General features: G+C 39.3%; 1 protein-coding gene across 6 annotated transcripts; it reads right to left on the reverse strand.

The window, feature by feature from the left end:
- Positions 1-5385: 5385 nt before the first annotated feature.
- On the reverse strand, positions 5386-21401 carry tbx20 (T-box transcription factor 20). Of its 6 annotated transcripts, none has more exons than XM_030392625.1 (8): positions 20968-21401; positions 19757-19994; positions 18340-18504; positions 16788-16896; positions 14259-14417; positions 13343-13419; positions 10158-10270; positions 5386-9732 (listed from the first exon to the last, which is right to left on the reverse strand). In XM_030392625.1, the coding sequence occupies exons 1-8, from the start codon at positions 21095-21097 to the stop codon at positions 9404-9406; spliced, it is 1320 nt and encodes a 439-aa protein (XP_030248485.1). In that variant the 5' UTR covers positions 21098-21401; the 3' UTR covers positions 5386-9403. The 6 variants fall into 6 exon arrangements, with proteins under 6 accessions (XP_030248485.1, XP_030248482.1, XP_030248484.1 ...); XM_030392622.1 differs by having other exon boundaries at positions 5386-9762; positions 10158-10273; XM_030392624.1 differs by having other exon boundaries at positions 14259-14426.
- Between the last annotated feature and the right edge of the window lie 1916 nt (positions 21402-23317).

Here is a 23317-nt window from a genome sequence, read left to right on the forward strand (position 1 = left end):
GTGCAGGGAGTTCGTAGCCGCACAGTGACACTGCCGAGTGTGATTTTGATAAAATGTAAACATAAATCTCTTAAACTCAGTTTAAACAGCAGAGGAAAGTGCTTTCAGATCTTACTTCACAAAAAAAAACCAACTCCTTTACTAGTAAAATGTTTTAAAAATCCTTTTTAACGCTGCTGTGATCAAGATTGTTATGCTAACAGGTAACAAACGTTTTAGCATCTTTTGTTTCCTTCACTGCTCTTTTCGACCTTGTTTGCAGCAGCTGCAGGCCGCCATTTTAAGATAACAATAAAGAATAAACCCACGGTGCCAACCTGCCCAGCACCAAACAGCAGACGGACAAAGTTTAGCGATTAGCAGGTGAAGAGTCAGATATTTACCTCAGGAGTTGGTGGAGACCAAAAACAGAGCTACAATTAGAGTCAGTATTGGACTTTCATTCATCTTGTAGACGAAAACTCATCACTTTAACTTTTAATAAACCTACATTTATGTTGACGGTGTGTTTACAGCTCACTGCACTGCCCTCCTGTGGCCAAATTCAAGTTACAGTCGCTGTAAGTGATACATTTATATTAAAATAAGTGTTAAATAGCTCGATATTCCAACAGTAATCACCGATGACTGCGTCTCTCCGTCCCGTGCTCAATACATTGTCTAGTATCCCTGCTCACTTTATCCAATCAGGACAGAGAACTGTTTGCTCCGCGTGACGTAGAGAGGAGGGAGGGATGCTAGCTACTAAACGAACAGCAAGTTAGCTAACGTGACGACAACGTTTACAAGTGTTAAAGTAAAAGCAGACCTACTTTCTGTGTGTGTGTTACAGTATCATCTCAGATTTATTACTCTGTTCTTTACAGTTCACCATCTGCTGTTCCACTTTTGTCATGACATGTTATCTTATGATATAAACCAAAAGTGAGACAAGAACAAAGAAACCCCGGAGTTCAAGACGCCGCACGGCACGAGCCAACGTACAGAAACAACTGTGTGCTTCTCACACCTGGAGCTGAATCCACTGACCTCGTTTAATCACACCTGCATCAGTTATCCACCCACACAATATTCATACAATAAACTGAAAATGGCTCCTTCAATGTTGGGAATCACATTTCATAAATGGTTCCTATGTTAACCGACGGCACCATTTTGGGCTCCCACATCCACAAAATCACTACGAGAAGCCTGAGTGTGTTTTGTATTCCAGCCATTTGTGGTCAGGAAGAGAAATAAGTTGGAGCTCCGTCAGGAAGTCCTGTCGTCTCTTTTTGTCCTCGGACAACTTTGCTTTCAAGGTGTATTTCCTCTAAAACGATTTCCCAACAGGTTTCACATTTCAGCACAACCTCCCGCGTGTGTCCGCGTCCTTTGTCCTCCCCGGAGCACTTTGTGGCCTGTTTGTTAAAAGCGCTTTTATCGCTAAATTTGACTTGGCACGTCTTGTCAGGAGAGATTGCGGCTGATGAGTCTCTCGACCTGCAGATAAAACATCCATTAAGTGGTTTTTGTCTGGGGGGCCCGTTCCGTGCTCTTACCCTATTAGCATATTGTTAGCCATTTGCGAGATGGTGCGGCAATGGATCCACGCCGTCGTTGTGCAGCCAGTCACCACGCCATAAAGAACCACCTCTCGCTCTGCTGCCGCGCTAAATGTCATCTCCGACATTGTAATGCTCGCCGGCTGTCCTCCGCCAGACGATTCAAATGACCGCTAAAAGCCAGAGGGAAGGGAGAAAAAAAAAGGGCCAAAATGCAAAATTGATGGAAATGACATTAGATTCAGCTCATGCTCCTCACTGTGTAAATTATGCCCCAAAATGGACTCTCTGGCCCGACTGTTGGCTCCAATTTGTTGGGCCATACCTCACGGTGGCTTGTCTTGCCCTTCCCCTCTCCCTTTAATCCAATCAGAGCCACACTGGATGTTATTTATTTGTTTATTTATTTATTTTCGAAGGATGTAACCGATTCTTATCAGGGCTGAAGTGGGGCCTTCTTCCTGGTGAAACGGTGACTAACGTCCAGCCATCGATCCGTCAGTTCGTCTGCGGTGGCGGGTGATGCTTCTGGTGATAGACTGTGTGTGTGTGTGTGTGTGTGTGTGTGTGTGTGCACTTTGTGTGCAGGAGTCAATAGTGCAGTGTGCTTTTCAGTCCATAGATTGTGATTGAACATGTACACATGAACACTCACCAGGCTAAAGGAAACATTCTTCTGATCTGATTTCATCCCTGACATTGTTTTTATTTGAGTTTTTCGGTGACGAATGAAGATTTCCGACCCGTTCAAACTTCTTACATCGACTGCCGTAAATGTCGATGCTCATATTCCTCCGTTACGCCCCATAAAAGTGTCGGCAAAATGCCTAAAATGTAAATCTATAACATTTTGCTGCTTCCTGCGTTTCAGTTCCAGGTCTATTAGTGTTACAGAACATCGTGATGTACGACCAGATTTAATATTTGATATCTATATAACAAACTGCTCAGTATTTCTGAGTGAGCATTTTTGGTCCAATCCGTCTCATTAAGTCTATCTTTGCATTTTTCTCATTTTTGACAGGCTCGCAGTCTCTTTCATTTAACCTCTGCATACTTTTTTTCCTGCACGAAACATCTTCAGTTAAACAAGAATAAAGCTCCTGTCATTCTATATGTTTTTTTCTATCATTGTTATTAAGTACAAATGACGTCATCTTGGGAAGAAAACAGATCATTTTCTCAAGATACTGGGTTAAATATCTTGTTTTTGAGACGGGAAAACAAAAGCGCTGACAGAGAATGAACTCACAATCTCGAGATAACGGAACAACGTAACAAGTATACGGCGTCCTCGATTCTGATTGGCTGCAGGGTGTCAATTAACGTCTGATACACTCCTCAAGTAGCTCAGGTGAAACTGTTGTTCTTTATTAAAGTGTGGATCTAAAATGAGTGGAATCAACGTCAGCTGGCTGCAGACGTCTCAACGTTTGTTTGGGACTACTTCCAAGGGCGGATGAATACATGTTTGCAAAATGTAGACGCAGTCACGATGAACCGCCTTTGTTAAAATATGATTGTTACTCCTGTATAAACTGATGTGAAGTATAAATATTATCTGTATTAATGACTCAGCAGGCATGTCATCCTGCACTCAGCATTAATGTGACTCATGTCTTCTGTTCTGTGTAAATAATTAATGCCTCGCCTTCAGAGTCTGTGACATCACCTCCGTCGGTTCAGGAGGGTCTTGTGGTTGTTGTTACCCCGACGTCCTTCCTCTGAAACAAACAGCCTTCATCTCCTCACGTCATCCATTGTTTTATTTTCCCTGTTCAGGTGTTTAGGTCAGAGTGACAGTGAGCCAACACCAGGACCGGAGCAGCTAAATGGAATTCAGCCGTGAATATTTTATAGCCTACTCCACTGCTCCGGATGTTTGATTGTTTTTGCAACTACAGATTATTTTCATTATCGATCAATCTGTGGATTATTTTCAAAATGAACTGATTCATCGTTTAGTCTATAAAGTGTCAAAGTCATTCATTCATTCATAATCCAGCCGACAGTCCAAAACCCAAAGAGAGAAGAGCAGCAGATCGTCACATCTCAGAATCTGAAACCAGGAGACATTTTTTTTAACTTTTCTTCCAATCAACTCATCAATGACTCGACTAAATGCTGTCGTTTCAGGCCGTCTTAGCTTCGTAAACATGCTCACGTAGACTCGATGGAAACCACTTGTTCATCCGATCGTCGAGGCTTTTTATCCTGCAGATTACATTTGTTTCAGAAACATTAAAATCTGGTGATCTCCTCTTGGATCAGGAGCATTTGTTCGAAGGTCAGTTTGCTGTTCTGAACAAAGAAGAACATCTTTTCTCTAGTGTTGAGTTTATAAACATGTATGGTTGCAGGAAACGGTTCCAAATCTGACTGATCACTGAGAGTTTTTTCACCTATAATGGCCATCACAGAATAGTTTGAATAACTCTAAATATCTCTTAAAACACTGAACCTTCTAGTCATGTTTCACCTCCCCGTCTGATCCAGATTCTGTCAGACTTTTGCAGTTATAAATATGGATAGATTTTCTTTATTAGACGTACAGTAGAGTAGAAAAACAATGAACACAACGAGAGGCGGAGTTTGTTGAAATCTTCAGAAATATGCTGTCCAGGAGGAATTCTGCAGCTCTACATCTTAAAATTAATCTGATAATTCTCGATATTATCATATAATCGTATAATGTTATTATTCAGATTCATGGTACGTCTGATGGCTTCTTTTAAACTGTTTCAGATTAATTTCCCTTCTGATGTTGATAGGCCCAAAAGTATGCTGTGTAGCAGACCCATTGTGTTGGTGTTGCTATCTTTTTGCTGAATATCAAAATCCCTCTGGACTGATTGCAGTGGATTCAGATCACCTGCTGCAGGCTGCAGGGTGTTGAGTCCTCTACCAGCCAATCAGGGTGTCATACACACATGCTGTGTCTTAGTTCAGGGTCTGCATCCTTCAAAGGAGCCGGTCTTTGTGGTCTTCGGAGGCGAGTCCTTCAGAGAGACCTTGTTAACCTCGCCAGCTGTTGTTAAACGGTCTAGCCTTTGGAGCATTTCCTGGTTGCGTCACCAGATGTTTTAACCTTACGCCACGATTTCTGCTGCGCAGGCCCACGAAAGTGACGATCTACGCCGCGTGATGTCGCCATATTCGTTTTGTGTTTCTTATTTTTCGGGCACGCAAAGAATCTTGGGATATGTGAGGCCACGAAGGGTAGTAGCAGTGCGTCCTCCAAAGGATGCAGACTCTGAATTGAGACACAGAAACAGACTGTTAGCCAGGAACTCTGCTCTTTTGAGGCCTAGTTGAGATTTCTTCACTGCCCTTGTTTCTTTTTACCTGAAGCTCACCTTTCTACAATCCTGTTCTAATTGACTCCCCTGATAGCCCAGCTCCTCTATACATTGTCAGTTTTCCTCTTCTCATCTCATTGGGGACTTCAGTATCCCCCGAAGAAGCATTTTTTAAAATTATTTTCCAAGCATAAGTGACTGTTGGCGTTCCCCCACAGATACATATATTTTTAGTTGGTATTTTTATGTGGTTTGGAGCAGGTATGTAGATGTTTTACTTGTAAAGTATGTCTGAAATATGGACTTGGAACAAGCCAAAACAAGAGTACAATGACACAGCTGACCACTAAGAGGTGCTGTAGGACCAACAGAAACAGCTTGTGACATTTTAAGGTTTTTCTCATAAATATTAAATTCCATAAACTTTTAAACTAGAAGATCAAGAACTCTTTAAATGGTCTCATACATTCTTGCATGTTAGAATAATAAATAAATTATAGCGCTATCACTCAGAGGTGCAAAATAACCTGAATCCATGTCTGTTTCAGTTGTTTTTAAATGATTTCATGATTTAATTTATTTCTGACAATCTGTGATTCATCGAGAGAGAAAAGTGTACATAATGTCAGGTAGTGAAAAATAAAATAAAAAGAAAGTAAGTTTGGGTGGTGATATATATTTTTTCAAGGTTTACAAATAACTATTTTTTTGTTTTAAATGCGGCATAGTACATTACACAGTATTTCCAGACAGCAAAATAAATATATTGCACTTAAAAATCATCAAAACACAATCTCGTTCGGTGTCGTTTTCATATCATGGCATACAAAAGAAAAGGTTTCTTTAAAAAGAGATTATTTTCAGTGGTGAGTCGGGACTGTGCATCAAAAGGAAAAGAGAAAGTGTTTTATATTTACACGGTTTGAAATAAACATTCAGTTCATCTGTACAAACCTTTCAAACCAGCTCAGGCTGCACGTCAGTGAAGGACAACGAAACAAACAGGTCAACACTTTTTGACTTTTCCTCAATAAAACAGATGAGATCGAATGAACTGCTCGCACATTCGTGACATGCAAGGCGTCAGAACAATTATGTCCATTTTTTCACTGCAACAAGATTAAAGATGATGAGAAAGTCAAACCGGGACATTTACAGTGTTTGTGTTACCAGCTCACTGTTACGCTCATGTGTTACTCACACCTGAATCGACATGAAGCCTCAAAACTGATGCACCAAAACACTGCTGAAATATCTAATGATGATTTTCTTTGGATTTTGTCAATTATTGTTTCTTTTTAAAAAGTCAGATTTTCCCCTGTGGTGACGCATTGTTTTCAGTATCATCCAACTTGTTTTAAAAATCACAATATTGTATAAAACACAACAGAACTGCACAGAACGCTTCACTGAAATCAAGGAAGCAACACTTGAATTTGGGCCGCAGCTGATTTGTGTAGATCAATCCAACACTAATGGTCGACTAGGTCTCAATAAAATTTAAATAAAACAGTCAGTGACTAAACAGCCGATATCAATGTTTGGTAAGGAGCTTTTAAATCTATTTGGTCAATAAATTACAACCGAAACAATCAACCAATGAGTCGTTCAGTCAATCAAAAGAAAACTAATCAGCAGGTAATTTGTGAAACAATCAATCGTTTCAGTTTCAGTTATTTTTCAAACAAAACGCCAACACTTCCAGCTTCTCAAGTATCAGGATATCATGCTTTTCTTTGTGATATATGACAGTAAATATATTTTGGGGGGCTTTGAGATGATTGAGAGAAAAAAGAAGCATTGTTATGTGTCACATTTAGCTCTTTTATATTATCTTGTGTGTTTTTTTATGTTTTATAGACAAAACTATAATTGATGACAATAACTGTATGTTGGTAGACATAATTCACTATGTTTACTATTTAATGGAGAGTTTTAAACATTGTCTTGGCAAATAAATCTGCACTAATTGCTGCAACTAACAGTTTTTGTCAGAACAGATAAATCAAATTTCAGAAACATTGCATAACCCTGATCATAACTTCTTGGAGACCAAATCGACATTTTCAAAACTGCTTTTTCAAAATCCTCAGACTCTTCATTTACCATCATATATAACAAAGAAAATCAGAAAGTTTCTCACAATGAAGAAGCTGGAACCAGTAAATAATAAAAAAAAAAAAGGATGTCTGAAACAATCAATTATCAAAAATATTTTTGGAATAGCTTTCTTTTGATCGACTCTGATTAATTGAACATTGTGGCAGCTCTCTCTGCAGCGAACTCTAATGTTTAGGACTCAATTACAGACAAAAATAATTAACAAGGTGGAGATCTCTCCTGTGAGGCTCCGGGACTGAAAAATGAATCTTCAGTATGAAATGTTTTCTGAAACAACAGCATTAATTGTCCCTCCTAGTAGCACCGTCTACCTCTTCATATTTCTTAAATAAGTTACCGTCTTCTCCACCAGCGAGTTGCCACTTTAATGCACCTGCACTGTTACCCAGTCGACTGCAGCAGCTCCCTGCTTGTTTTAAACGAGACAGCGGAGAGCCATTATTTCCAGGTGTGGACGCTCTGTCGACACGCTCCGATGCAGCCATGAATCAGCTCACTAACACCTGCTAAAGACCGACCGCTAAGAGGCTGCAGTCAACAGACGGTGACTGGGAACAGCGTGGAGGACAAACGTGAGGCTGCCGTGTGTTTACAATGAAAAATATGAAATGTTTCTGTGTGTTCTGATAGTTTGTTTCCCTCAGACAGACTTATGAGGGCTGAATGTATGTCCAGTGAATGAAAATATGATTTCAACTCATCACATTTTGTCATTAAATCGCTCTTACTTAAGGCTCGGTCACACCAGAGAGTAACACGTGAAATTCACCTAAGCATCTTTGCAAATAATGGGCAGCGTTAGAGGCTTTGTGACCTCTTCGCAGTTTTAATAATGAACTACAGTCAAAAGAACCCTCAGAGATTCTTTGTATTTTCTCTGTCATGGGTAGTTTATAGCCCCTGGCAGTGTGTTCTCAGGAATTTAAACCATTTCATTTAAAAAGGAGGAAAGGGCATGCAAACACACTAACTGTCAGCTAAGTTGCCAAGGATAGGATAAGCAGGTACACCATAATGGAAACAGGCCGGGGGTTAAACTGGAAATGGGGGGCACTTATTTGAGGTTGTTAATTTAAACCTGAAATTGATTTTGGTTTATCAAAGGTCGCTGTACTTATTATTTATTACAAAACTGCCTCAGAACTGAGCTTCAGATCAAGAGAAAGAACTTTTGACAGAGCCTCTTACATCTTACTTGGATGAAAAAGTAAATGATCTGTGCCAGATAATCATTTTAGCTGCTCAATCCCTGTTCTCAGGATTTTGCGCCATTTCACTCACTTAATCGGCTGTTTTACAGACGAGGCAGTAAGCTCATATAGTTTATCCAAAAGATGTATTTGTTCTATCACTTCCTGTCTTGTAATCCATTCTTTTAGAGCAGTTTACACATAAAGTTAAACAAATGTAACAAAATAGCTTCCTCCATTTTGTATTCTCTGGCTCTCTGTTCCCTCAGATGTCAGCACAGTTTAGACGGTTTGCTTTTGTTCAACGGTGGAAATTTGGATGGGAAAGTTCAACAAAGTGTTACTACAGAAAAGAACTATGAAAACTGGTTTCGGCCCCCATGAGTAAATCCACAGATTCCTTTAGAAACGAACTGAGTTTGAAGCAACAGCTGGTGTGACCGAACCTTTAAAGTATGCAGGGAGCCTTCACTCCTGTCGCAGGTCGGCTTCCTCGTCCCATATCATCCCATATAAAGTTTACCCAGTGTGTTCGTCTACTGCGGTCAGCATGCGTCCTATGATTATTTTTTTTTGCACTCTACAATGAGAATTTTTCCTATGAGTAAATGTTGCCTTTTTCATCTTTGTACAATTCATTTTTGACATTATTTTCAACACAGCGTGATGTCTGAACTGTACATATGGCTGGCTTTCTAGAAAACAAGGAGAGCTGAAGTGGACGCTCCACCGCTCAGACTGAGCCTCGGTGTCCAACGTACTGTAGCATCAGATGAGTCTCTCCGGACAGGATCATTTAGGTTGCATTGTTGAAGGATCATTGAGGTGGAGACCCTGTAGCCAGTAGGGACTGTTCAGCCTTCAGAGGGTCTGCTCCCTATTGTTAACATGAGTTTACATTGAGGATTTGAGGATCCACTTTCTGTTCTTCAAGGGCCAAGACCAAACATGCTCCTTTTGTCGTCTTGCATCAGGTTTTATAGTTTTTTCAATGAGGTTGCAAGTGTTTGTAAAATGTCAAGAAAGTGTTTGTAGAGACCACAGGACCTGCTGATGTGTCCTGTTGAGGTGCCTCTGTTCTTCTTTTCTGGATCATCCGCTTTGCCTCACGCTGCAGGTGAACTATTTACAAAGTCCATGGGGAAAGATACAAACAGGATGAGGAGTGATGAGCCGGAGTGGAGAAACAACTGGTTGATTGAGGATGAGTGTCAGAGGGCGGATCGGCCGTCTCCTCACCAGGACGGAGTCATACAAAGGGCGTCATGACCGTGGAGGAGTGGCGGAGTCCCTGGATGGCGGCGTAGGGCCCCTGCTGGAAGTAGTGGTGGTAGCGGGGCATGTGGAAGGAAGGGAAGGACGGCCCGCTGCCCTGCATGGTTCCAGCCAGAGCGGTGGGCGTCAGCGGCATGCCCAGCCGGCTGTAGGGGGGCAGGGAGCCCTGGATCGGGTGAGGCAGGGAGGCGGTGCCGCTGCCCATGGCCGACAGCGACTGTGGGTGCTGGAAGCCCGAGAAGCCCGAAGTGGTGGTGACCCAGGAGCTCAGGGAGAGGTTGTCTGAGGCGGTGAACGCTGAGCCTGCAGGAGACACGATGTTGAGGTAAACATCTAGAGGATACAAAGTAGTAAATATTTATTTTTCTGGGTGTCGACAAATCCAATCAAAAGACCAAAACAAACTTCGTCTTCCTCTGTTGTCCAAAAACACACACTGTAGTTTCTGCTCGAAACACACAAGAAAATATACAGCTGTCGAGAAATGAGTCTTTTTAAAAAACAAATATATTTGAAGCCTGTAGATAAAAGAATATCTCTTCAATAGGAACTGCTGGTCAGAAAGTATTGAGTGATGCACAAACAGATTGCTCGTTTTGGTCTTTTCATTTGATTTTTTGACAATAACAAAACTACAGAACAACACAACACTTATCCTACGTTAAGTTCTTATTTAAGTCGTTAAATATGTGCAGACAGGATCTGTTGTGAGTGTAACAGCTGCTCACCTCTGCTGTGTGCCGGGTGTCCGTCCTCGCTCAGGTTCTCCTCGTCTCCAGCGTAGGTTCGGATCGGCGACCGGGCGTACGAGTGCTTGTGGATCAGATTCTCAACACTTTCCCTGCAGCAAAAGTCGAAGAGAAAGCCCCAACATAAATCTCTTTGTTTCCATTTTGGATATTTATCTTGTTGAGCTGCATCCCAAAATATAAAAACTTGATATCCACATGAATATAATCTTTTTACATACTGAATAAATGCATCTATAATCACACATTACTTGTTGATTCTTAAACTTGTATTTCGTGCCATGTGCAATTTTCTTGCCATATTAAATTGAAATGCTGTGACTTTATTTTTTTGTTGATTTACCAATGAAAGCCTTGTTGAGCTCTATCTCTATGTCACACAATCAAAATTTTACTTACAAAAAACAAAAACACATTTTGGTCACTGTTTTTACTAGCTGTTGACTCTCTCTTTGTTTAGATAAATCTATATGGATTATTCATTAGTTTAAAAAATGTCATCATTTATAGTTTCAAAAATGTGTTTTAAATATTTAAATCAAACTTTAAATAACAATGAATGAACCATTATTATTATTAAACATTTACAAATATTAATACAATATTGAAAAACATGAAAACCAACATTTAAAAAAAAAAACAGTTGTCAGCTTGAGTTTTTAAAGAGTCCCACAGGTCTTATTATAAGAAGCCTCACCGGTCAATAATAAATATTTCTATCTTTTTTCACACACAGCTTCGATGTCACAGATTTCAGTGTAACACCGGGATTTTGTTCTGTTTTCTCACTTTATCTCAGGGTGCATATCTATTTTGCATTCATGTAGTATTTTTATTTAAATAAAAAAGTGTTTGTGTTCGCTTTGTGTGTTGACTGTGCATGTAGATTTCGGCCAGTGTCTGTGCGTGTGTGTATGTTCACTATCCCACAAAGTGCATTAGCTCATTTGAGTCTTGTCAGATCGCACTTCTCAAACACAGTGACACAAATTGTTGGGGGGAGTAGTGACCGTGTGTGTGTGTGTGTGTGTGTGTGTGTGCGTGTGAGTGGGTGGGTGTGTGCGTGTGTGTGTATGTGGGTGGACAGGCAAGTGGTCTGCATCATGAGAGCCATGCGTCCACATTAGCAGCCCCCCCTCCGCAGCCCCCGCCCCTCCAATTAGGTTAGGAAAGTGCAATATCTGTCAGCAGAGGAGTACAAATGTGTGTGTTTTTATCAGCGTCGGGCCCCTCCGGCACTGAGGCCACAGCGAACTCCCACAATGCAAGGCAGGGCAAGGGGGGGGGGAGCGGGACATGCTGGTTTCAATCAGTCACTGCAGCCAATTGAATTACAGTGTGTTTTAGTGCAGTGGCCGACTCCAGACTAATGTGATTTCTGCAGCTCCCCGAAGATCAATTGATCAGGTCTAATTCACAGCCCTCAAAAAGAGAGAGACAGAGGAGGAGGAGGAGGAGGAGGAGGAGGAGGAGGGTGTCTGGCTGTGATTCGACTGTCTCTGGTTTGGGATGTTTGAGGGAAATGGGCAGATGGTTTGATTTCAGCTGAAGTGCCGGAATCAGGAATTACGAGAAGTGTGTGTTTTGGCAGCGTCCGTATAAATCGTTTGGATGGTTGGGGTTACTGTAAATGTGTGTGTGTGTGTGTGTGTGTGTGTGTATGTGTGTGTGTGTGATGTATAGGTCTCTTGCACAGTATGGTACTCTACATAAACAGTGAGCATATAATACAGAATAAACTGTAGTGAACAAGAAAAGAAAGAAAGAAACAAAGACTGAAATGACCGGAAGGAAAGAATGAAATTGGAGAATGAAGGTTAAAACGAAAAGTCAGACAAATGAGACAAATGAAAGGAATAAAGGGAAGCGAAAGACTAAGATGGATGAAAGAAGAATGGACGAGAAATAGAAGATGATACAAAGAAAAATAAATGAAATATATAGTGAAGGAAAGAAAAATAAAGAAATAATGACAAGTAGAGACATGACGGCAAAGAAAGGAAAACACTAATGGCACACACGCGCACACACACGCACACACGCACACACACACACACACACACACACATTAATATTTGTCACTGTTTTTGTCCTCATGTCTCCTGTATTTGATGTGTTCTGTATTCTTATTCATGTGTAACTTTTAGTAAAGGCCTAACCAGGGACAGGGGTTGCAAATTAGTCTGGACTAGAAACCTGTATGCATGGCATCTATTTTATATTCTATATGAAGTAATGTACAATGTATTTGTCCCTGCTAAATAAACTTCTAAACTAAACAAAAAAAAATGACAAGAGACAGATTTAATGAATAAGAAAGTATCAGGGAAGATGTGAGGGGAGAAGAGATGGAAAAAGACAAGAATCAACAGGAGAGCTGTAAAGAAGAACAAAAAAGGAAGGAATTAAGGAGAAAAGGAAACAACAACGCAAGAAATTAGGACAGAGGGAAATATAGAAAGACAACAAAGAAAAAAAGAAAGAAGAAATGAATGGAAAACGAATGGAACGACAGCAGAAAGAGAAAACAAAGGAGCAATCATATAACGAAAGAGTGAAGATGGATGAAAGCAAGACATATAAGAGGAAAAGAGAAATACAACAAGGTAGGAATGAAAGTCAAGAATAAATTGATCCAGCAACAAGGAAGGAAATACAGGGTGAAAGAAAAGGACACGTAAAACAATTAACACAAAAAGGAATTACATAAAAGAGCGAAAAAAAAGCAAGCAAGTAAAGAACGAACTGGGACGACTAGAAAGACAGAAAAAAGCAAGAGAAAGGAAGAGAACAATTCAAGAAACGAACATGGCTAGGAGCAAGGACAAGAGGGAAAGGCAGAGTAAGAGAGGAAAAACACAAACAAAGACTAGAATGAAAAAAGGAAGGAAAGAAACACTTTGGAGAAAACGGTGACAGAGAGAAGGATTAGGTCAAATCTAAAGACTTAAATACAACAAGGGAACAGAAAGAAAAAAGAGAATTCAGATGATAAAGCTTCTTACATGAGATTATCTATTTTGTGGCTGACACAGACAGAAACAAACTCTGTATTTGCTAATGAGCAGCAGAATTACTGTAAAACACACACACACACACACACACACGCACTCCCTCCTCGTGTTATCAACGATAAACAGTGCAGGACCCAGAATCCCCTGTACCTCTCCATGTCTGTGAGCCGTGACGAGTCCCTGAAACCTTTGGCGAACGGGTTGCTGTCGATCTTCAGTTTGGTGATCTGTAAAAAAAAAAATAAACAGAGTGAGGGAGAGTCAGGACTGTAAATGTTTCACTCATATTTCCATGTGATTTTACATTTGCTCCCTCGTCCAGTCAGTCTGTCTCAATGTGCTGCTTCCTGCAGCTTTGCTCTCTCCTCTGTGGTGTTGCTACAAACACAACAGAGCTCAGGTTTTAAAGCTTTCCATATTTATCAGAGTAGATGTCCCGATCAAGTTTTCTTTAGTCCTCTCATCCGAGTCCTTTAATATCACGTTTCTGCTGAAACCAATCCGATCTTGTACTTATATTTACTTAAACATTTGACAGACGTCTTTCTCTGTCCAGGCGGTCAATAGGTGGAACTATGTTTCCACATAACTTGATCGTTTTCAACTCAAGCTGAAACCGCCTCAGAGAGGGATCAGTCATGAATGATCTGGTTCTCGTCACTGAGTTTGATGATGATTATATTGTATCACTGATTGTATTTTGTGCTGTTGGGTATTCTGTTCAGTATCAAATACAGTGTCATCATTATTAGCTGTTCTGGAGCTTTCACAACATATCACCCAATCTTCCTCAAGTCAAGGAATCATTTTTATTTCAACGTTTAAGCCCACGGCGACAAGATGTCCTCAAAGTGCTTCTTATTCATGTCAGCTGGGCAAACTCCATTTGCCAATGAAGATGATACAATCAGAAGCTCCAGGACAGCCACTAAAATGGAGTTTCAGGCTATTCTGTTGTTTTAAAACTTCCTGGAACAGCAGAGTTTGGCAGTTAATCCATAGAGGATGAAGAAGAGACACGTGGCCTTTAATGCCTGTTGGTCAGCATCAACCATCACCCACTCACCAGCTGGTTCTGATAAGCAGTGACGGCAGTGAAGACGGTCTCGACGAAGACAAAGGTGCGGAACTCCTCAGACTTGAGGTTGAGCAGCGAGGCGGTGTGGTCCTTCTTCTTGATGATGTGGACCCGCGGCTGGTACTTGTGCATGGAGTTGAGGATAATCTGTGGAGCCAGCATCAATGATAAACAATGATAGAGGTAAATCTACAGGTGTAACTGGCAGAATGAAATGACAAAGAGTCTAAACAGCATAAATACATCATGCTCATGCTCAGTTCTGGTCCATTTGAATAGGATTCATGGTTGCAAATTCAAGATGGTAGAGAAGGGTGACGAACCAAATGTCAAGGTCATCCTGTTTGCATGGATTGAAACAGTTTTCTTAATTTGCTAAAAAAATGTTTAAGAAGTTTCTCCAGGACTTTATCATTCTGTATTTCAGCAACAAATAAAAGATAAACAAATGTATAATGAGTAATAAGTGTGGAAATGTTTGTTTGAAATTGGACATTTGAGCCCTTTGACACTGAGCACAGCATAATGAGTCATCGTTTGGTCTTTGCTCCAGACTCTGTGCAGCTTTGCATATATTTTGAAATTAAAATATCCAAACAAATATCCAACATTTCCAACCGACTCACCGCCCTGACTGAAAGGGAAGGTAAGGATGAGAAAGACGGAGGAAAAAAAAAGATTGGTGAATAAAAAATAAACTGACAGAGGGACAAGAATGATGCGTGGAGAGAAAAATAATTAAACAACAGAAAAAATAAAAAGACAGACAGACAAGTGTGAACAGATAACACTGTTGACATTGCAGCAGCTCAAGGTGAGAGTCTGCCTCTATGATCGTCTGGCTGCGACCCAGGAAACATTTTATATTTATCTTTCTCAACCACTGACTCAGGACTCTAAATATCAGATCAAATATCCGATGTAATGTGTGTATCTCGTTTTATACTGCAGAATAACAGGTGCTTAAAGATGCAGTCTTTACAGGTATATAATCTAATTTAAACTCATGTTTGATACAGAAGGGTGCGCTGTGTGCATTACTGTTTTGTTTTTCTGTGTTCTGTTTTTGTTGTGGCAATAATGACATTAAAGGAAATGTCTCATTTATCTTTATTTCAAAATCCATCCTCACAGCTTGTTTTTTTCTGAATGGTACATATACTATTTGTTATTTTGGTTGTATGTATTAAACTTTGTATTGCTTTCAGGTTACCTCTGTTTTAAAATGTGCAGCTATACAGTAAAATGTGTTTCATTTCTGTTATTAATTGATATTATTGGATTGGTATAAATTATTATAGATATTATTATGAATGGTTTTCCCTTAATTTCAAAACAACTATGGCTTCAATTATTATGTGCAACTGTAATATGTGTAAGTAAAAGGTAAATACTGTATATAGTCTTATTATTATTACTTCTATCACTTTATCTGTATATTAATCTATTTGTGTCTTATTCCGTGTCACATTTTTATATATTCCTTAGTCACTGCTGTTCTTTTCCCTCCGCCTATGACTCTTAAGCTGTTGTAACACTGGAATTTCCCCAATGAGGGAAAAATAAAGTCTTTACTAATCTGATAATTGGGAATATTAGGCTATTGCTTTGACATACATTTAGTGTGAAAAAAAAGCTATCTTTCTCTTTTAAATACAGTTGGTCAAGACCTTGTGACCATAAACGCCATTTTTATTATCATTATTACTCTATTATTATAAAATATATATAGAGAGAGAAAATAAAAGAATATATATCAGATAAATTAAAGCAACAGGCCTATGAAAAAAATGTGGTTATATGTGCTCATAGGCTAATTTGTATTGGTTAATTCCATGTAAATTTTGTCAGGAGGCTATTTTTGGACACACACACGCACACACACACACACACACACACACACACACACCCTTCAGGATAATAATTACCCTGTTTCCCAGGCTGTGTCTTTGCCTACTGTTGGCCTATTAATGGATAAATGTCAGTAAATGTTTTTTTAAGGTTGTGAAATGTTTGTCAGTTTCCTGCTTGTGCTTGCATGAAGCCTTCGGTGAAAAGAGGATTAAAAGAGCAATTTGCTCTCATCAGGTGAGTCATTTTATTGTCACACAGGCCTTTAAACCTGACAGAGAAAGGAGCTTCTTCATGGGAACAATGTGATCCAGAAGCAGGAGATGTGGGAAAAAAATAAATAAAAATGTAGCAGCTTATTTTTAGATGCAGTTTTACTGTATATGGCTATTTAAAAATGTTAGCAGGCTACCACTATATGTATTTATGATGATATAATAGGAGAAACTACTTTTATGTAACTTATGAGGGAAATATGAATAAACTGAGTCTGTTTTTGAGGCTAACTGAAATGCAGTTAGCTTAACTGTAACGTTAAGTTAGCTTAACTGCCCAACGGTCGAGCGGTTTTAAACACGACTCATAATGTGTGTTAACAAATAACGTGTGTTTCTTTTGTAATTTTCTGGAGTTAAAAGGGGAATAAAGTCAGTAACAAGTGCTCACATGTCCGTGTTGGTCCAGTTCGTTGTTTGTCAGTTTGACTTTCTCGAAGGAGACCATTTGCTTCATGAGCTGCTCTCCGGTGAACGGGGAGTCCGGGTGGACGTACAGCCTGCGGGAGGAAGAAAAGAAGAAGAAGAGCGGCGGGTTATATCCTCTGCTCTGATTGGCTGAGAGACGCAGGAAGATAACGATCGATAGCCAATCAACGATCTGCTGCGGGGAAAAATTACATGTCGCTTAGCAACCGCGCTTTCGCTTCTCGCTTTATAACGGGTAAATATTGAGGAAGGAAACTGTTAATTTAGGTGTTTAAAAAGGTTTTTAGGAGGTTTTTTAAAGTTCGAGGAGCAAAAGAAGATAAGGAAAAATCAAGAGAGATTATTTTTTAAAGTAAATTATTTTCAACTCCCCCAAATTCGTAGTTATTTACATTATTTTGTGCTTATTTATCAGTGCGGAAACATAATCTACATATTCATGCACAAAATGTTTTTAATTCTGAAGCATTTCTTGAGTTAAGAATTGATGCACATGCAGGAAAGGAGGTAGTAATAAAAACTCTTTTGTTTCCATAACTGAATAAATAATCTTTTCTCAGAGGGCAATAAGGTTCCCAGAACACAATCTAGACAGGTGGCAGGGTCCGCCACACATAAACAAAGTAAAACACTATGGAATTGTGTTGTCCTTAAATGTCAGCTTGTTTATTCATTTTTTATGAAAACGAAGGTAATTTCTCAATTTAGTTTTTTTTAGAGAATAAAAAAACAGCCAATAAAGAGCATAGTGCACCTTTAATATAATGCAACCTCACCCTGAAACGGAAATAGTCTCCAAATTATTATTACCCAAGTTGATGTATCATTTTGGTGGAGAACTGTTTATTTATTTGGACAAATTCGGATTAATGAGTCTAAAAATCTCGTTAAAACCCACAGATTCACAGAAAAAAGGGACATGACCCCATTGTCATCGCTCTAACAAAAAGAAAAAACTCTGCTGTATTCTTAAACTGACATCTTTATAACATCCATCAGCTAGATGAATGTTCCCAGATGCTTCCTGCGAAAGATTCAATTATTCCATCCGTCTCAGTTAAGGTGGTGGCCTCGTGTGGCTCTTTGCTCTGCAGTTTTACTTCACCATATTGTTGATGACTTTTATAAAAAAAAAAAAAGAAGAAGAAGAAAGAAAGAAAATGTCACGACAGTTACTGATGTGAAGGTGAGACTCGTTCGTATGTCAGCGCTGCGCATTATCAACACAAACACCTGGAGCCAGGTAATCCAGCTGTTGAATGGAGCATGTCTGACAGGTGATATAAACAAAATACAGGCGTGTACAGTCACGTTCTGACATCATACACAGCCTCCATATTGACATTAAAGTAAAATCATCAATCAAAAGTGTGTTTCAGATATAATTCACACTTAGGCTAATATTCATCTTCAGAGCCAGATGTCAGAGTCAAATAAAGGTTAGATAGTCCAAATAAATAAATAAATAAATAAATAAATATATAAATGAACAGTGTGTATCTGCGGGTGTGTACCTGGCGGGCAGAGGAGGGTCGGCCTTCCCGGCCACCAGCCAGGAGGAGCGGTGGTACGCGTACCGGTACCGTTTATTATCCACCGGGACGATGTCCATCAGCACGATGTACTTCGAGTCCTGGTCCACTCCGGAGAACGAGACCCGGATGGTGGGAAACATCCTCCTGATTACAGAACAGAAAGGTTACATTTGTTCTTATATCAGCTGTTGATGACGTCATCTTATATGGGTCTTATAATAAGAATAAGGCTATAATAAAAATTAAATAAAAGACCTGTTGTTGTTGTTTTTTGTTTTATATTATCATTTAAATGTAGGCTATATTTTATATTCTAACAAACACCAAAAAGCAGTTATTTGGTTACAATAATGTTTTGGAAATTATTTTGATCGCACTTTCTGCAAAACAGTCTATAAAGCCGATTTGTGTTAAACAATGTACATTATTTTATTTATTATTATTATTCATTTTATTTTTTTTCAAAATAAAATGTTAACCTTCATGAACACTAACAGTAAATCTTCTTCACATGTTTTTAGTCAGTTCCTGAATTATTTCAATTTCATTCCCTGGTATAATTTCGTTGTTTTAAAAGCTGGTGTGAAAACAGTGAATTACGTATTTATATATCATTATTTTGTTACTTTAAAATGAGTCCATTGGCTTATAACTAAAGTCTGAAAATGCGTGTGATGTGTTTTTATTTATTATTTTCAACTTATTAAAATTACAAACTCCCTCCATGCTGCTCGACCTGTGTGACCTCATTGTGCTCGTGGCATTCAGGCCAACATGTGCAGAAATGTATAAAATCACTATACCGTGGAAATGTTTTCATTTACTGTAAGTGGATACATATTATTAAAGAATAGTTAGTTTAATTTGAGCAAATATGGACTTTGAAAAAAAAAAAAAAAAGTTTATTTATTCTAATTGCACATGAAGTCACTGTCGTGTCGGCGTATTTATGTAGCTCTAAATGGACATTATTTAGCCTATATATTTTTTTTTATTATTTTCAAAGGGCTGTAAAGTCAGTAAAACATTAGGATACATTATGATATCAGACGACAGCACGTTTATGTGACGCTTCAGGTTTCTCATGCAGTCAGAGGAAAACTCCCAGAGAGCTGCAGGGGGTCTGAATTCTTCATTTTTATAATTATAGGCGATTTTTGAAGGCCAGCAAATGTTTTCCTTTAACAAAAAAACACCGTTAAAATACAAAATTGTGCCTATTATATTACCAAATTAATTTATAAATTAATTTAGCAACGTTATCCAATAATCCTGTCTATGTAATTTATCATTTAATATTATTTTTATATTATCATTGTTGTTTTTGTCACTTGCATTGCTGTTAATAATAAAAACAAAATAAGATAATTAGAATAAAACGCAGTGGACTCTTCACCTTCCGGACTTGGTGATGATCATCTCGGTGCCGAGCTCGTGGAACTTGTCCCACAGCTCTTTGGTCTCCAGGCTGCACGAGATCTTCGCCATCTCCTCGCTAGGGATGCCGGGATTGGTGGGGATGAGCGGCTCCGTGCACACCGCCGGCGCGCTCCCGCTGAAGTCCCCGTGTCCGTCCAGGGAGGACAGGTCGGCCAGAGACTGCTGGCTGCACGACGACTTCTCCACGAATTGTTCTTTAGTTTTATGCAAACAGAGAAAGAAAGAAACAGACAGAAGAGTGAGGGGGATTTTAATTGTGTCTTCAGCTTCTATTATATTTATTATAAACTGTATCAATACTGGATATTATGACCAGTTTAAAGTCTCCTGGGTGGTGGAAAATAAAAGGGAAGAACATTTCAGCTTTATATTTAATAAATCTATAAAAAAAAGTGGACTCATTTTTACAATTTCACTCAAATTACAATTAAATAAAATATATTCTGTATTTAACATGGTTGCATAGTTTACACAAAGGTTTATATATATTTCATATAATGTTTGACGAATACAAACTTTAAATAATAACTTTATTGACAAAACACACAGGCTACAAACTCTCTATATTTTGCAAAATAATCCCTCATCATGGATCATTGTTCATGTGTCTGTGTAGCTTCAACTGACACCTGTTTTCATTTAATACATAAAATAAAATAAAATAAAATAACGCCAGTGAAGTGAAATCAACTGTCACTATTTATATTGTGTGAAATGTAATAAAGAAAAACTTATATAATGTGTCATATAATCACATTTCTCTTATTTTAAGTCATAATCAATAATAAAAAAAAATCAATTTTAAACAGCAGTGGTGCAAATACAAATGTTTAAATACATTTGTAACATTATGAGGATGTTTCAGCCCTTTTCTGTCGCCTGTGTTACATTTTTATATACATGTAAATATCATAAAGACTTAATTGTTCGCTTTTTACCTCCATTTCACCCTAATTTATGTATTTTCCTATTTTCTTCCTATTTCTCAACTCGGATGTATTTTCCTCTCTGCTGTGTCTCCTCCTTCCTTAAATCCTTCATTTTCTTTATGGAGTTCTGCGTAAAAAAAACAACTTTTAACAGCTGTAATTTCAACGCATCGACTCACCTTGATAATCTCAGTAATAAGTTTTTCTATCTTAACTCCCCTCTTCCTCCATCTCTTACCGAGAGGCTTGATGGTGTTCTCCTCCGCCTCCTTCTCCTTGCTGGGCTTCCCGCTGGACATCAGGGCGGCTATGGAGAACGCGTTCGCCCGGGATGAGAGCTGCGGCTTCGGGGAGGACGTGTACTCCATGACGGTGCAAAGGCTCGGGCACGAAAATATTCCCCTTTAAATGAGAAAAAAGAAAAAAGAAAAATCCTCCAGAAAAGCTCAACTCCGCCTGTTTTCAGCTCCCAGTGGAGAAAAAAAGGGAAAAAAAAAGGCGCACGGACAAATACGCACGGTTTGTCCTGGACTTCGCTCTTTACGCGCGCTCTGCTCGCTCGGACGGATGAATTCTCGCCTCTTTGGTTACACTTGCCGACTTGTTCGTCTTGTCGGACGCATGTTGGAGGACCGACTTCCACTGACTTTGTCCTGCGGGTGTCAGATCTGAGGCCGGCTTGCTGTTTGGGAAGCTTCAGTCCGATTCACCCTCCCCTTATAATTCCAGCCTGCCCTCCAATCACTGCCTCTGCCTCCACGTCACACTCCCACACTGTCCCACAAGCAGCTCTGATACCGAGCAGCCAATTACAAAACCTGGAGCTGTCAGAGGAGGGGGGCTTTTTCATGCCAGAGACCCCGGAGAGAGCGCGTGTGGTTACAGAGGAGTATGGGAGATTTTTTCTGGGGGTGATGACAGTGTGGAAATGACTAACACATGCTCAGGGAAAATGTGATTCTTTGCTCTCATTGCGCAAAATTAAAGAAGAGAACTAAAAAGTGAAATTCGGTTTGTGTCTTGGAGCCCCACTGGTGGACCCCCGGAGGGCCCCCAGACCACATGCTGGGGGGGGACTCACAAACCCCAGAGTGCCAACAGTGGAGAGGTTTGCCCAAGATGGTGCTGTTTGATAATTAATGGCAGCAGGAAGGTGATGACACACTCATATTCACACACATTTTGATTTTGTGCAGACTCAATATCACAAAATAACACAAATTCCCTCCTGTCAGTGTCATCAGATCACGCGGGAGAAACTCAGAGCTGCTTTAAATTAGATTTTATAGTTTTTAGTTCCTGCAGAAGATTTTCATGTCCAAAAATATATATTTTTTAAAATAACACCAGCATCCAGAAAAAGTATAAATATTCTATTTTCTGAAATAATTACTATCTAATTGGTGCTTACATTCTTTTATTGTCTATAACACAGTGTTATGGCTGTAAAGCTATCAGGTTATTATTTATATATTAGTTTCAACTTTTTTCCTTACATTAAAATATATATACTATAGATTACAGCGAGGGGTATATGAATACCCAAAGATACAGAGCAGGGCTGCACAAAGACGCCACCATAAAGTCATTAGGTGATTCTAGTGAAATTATACCAACTAATCAAAAAATATATACATACAATATGAATCACTATGTATGTTTCTTCAATTATGAATTATAAAATGTTCTTTAAATATGTAGGATCCCTGATTATTATTATAATCATTATAATTAATATTTTAATCTGAGCACGGTCACTTTTTCAGGAAGTCAGTCGATTCAGGGAACTCAGCATCTGTGTCTTATAGAAGCCCAAAGAGGAAAGTGAAACTAAATAAACAAAGGAGACAAAATAAATTTGATCAGACTTAGAAAATAGATCACCAGATTGTTTTTTTTTTCCTCACTTGTCTCTCTGGGTTTCTTCCTTTGCATCTTTATGCTCTGAGCACGAGATCCACCAGGAAGTTTTAGTCGCGGCGCCCTAAGGGATAAAAAATGTGGGCACCACCAGATGAAGTTCTCCACAACCACTCACATTCAACTCCTGCATCACGGAGGCCCTTCACACGACCTTCTCTCCGAACAAAAGGAGAACTTGCAAAAACTCTTTTATTCCCACTGAAATATGCATTTTCTCTTTTAATGTAGCTTTGCACACCTGCTTTTATGGATTCATGGAAAATAATATTTTCAAGTTAAGTGTGATTATGAGGACGAGTTTTGCTAGAAGTAGACATCATACATAGAATAAACAGCTGGATATGAATACTGTATACACTTCAAGGTCAGATATGAATGTGCTGTAGAGCAGATGTTTACAGTACGGACAATGTTCATTCCATATGTTAGCTTTTAGCCTAGCCACCAGTCAGCTGACGTAACATCAGCCGGTGTTTGCAGCTGTTTGAATCTGAGTCAGTGAAAAAGCTGGTGATGCAGCTACACAGACAGACAGACAGACAGACAGACAGACAGACAGACAAGGCAGACAGTCAGGCAGACAGACAGACAGACAGAGAGTCAGACAGACAGGCAGACAGACAGATGTTTGCATCAGGATTCACCTTCTGTTGAACATGAGCAGA

This window comes from Sparus aurata, chromosome 17 (genome assembly GCF_900880675.1).
Source record: "Sparus aurata chromosome 17, fSpaAur1.1, whole genome shotgun sequence".
Lineage (NCBI taxonomy): Eukaryota > Metazoa > Chordata > Actinopteri > Spariformes > Sparidae > Sparus > Sparus aurata.

Bases quoted from the DNA above. Each gene is read 5' to 3' on its own strand.
- tbx20 (XM_030392620.1), bottom strand. From the start codon at position 21,097: ATGGAGTACACGTCCTCCCCGAAGCCGCAGCTCTCATCCCGGGCGAAC. The intron at 19,995-20,967 runs GTAAGAGATGGA...ATAAAACTAAAG, and splicing joins GAACACCATCAAGCCTCTCG to AACAATTCGTGGAGAAGTCG. The intron at 9,763-10,157 runs GTGAGCAGCTGT...TGTATCCTCTAG, and splicing joins ACACCCGGCACACAGCAGAG to ATGTTTACCTCAACATCGTG.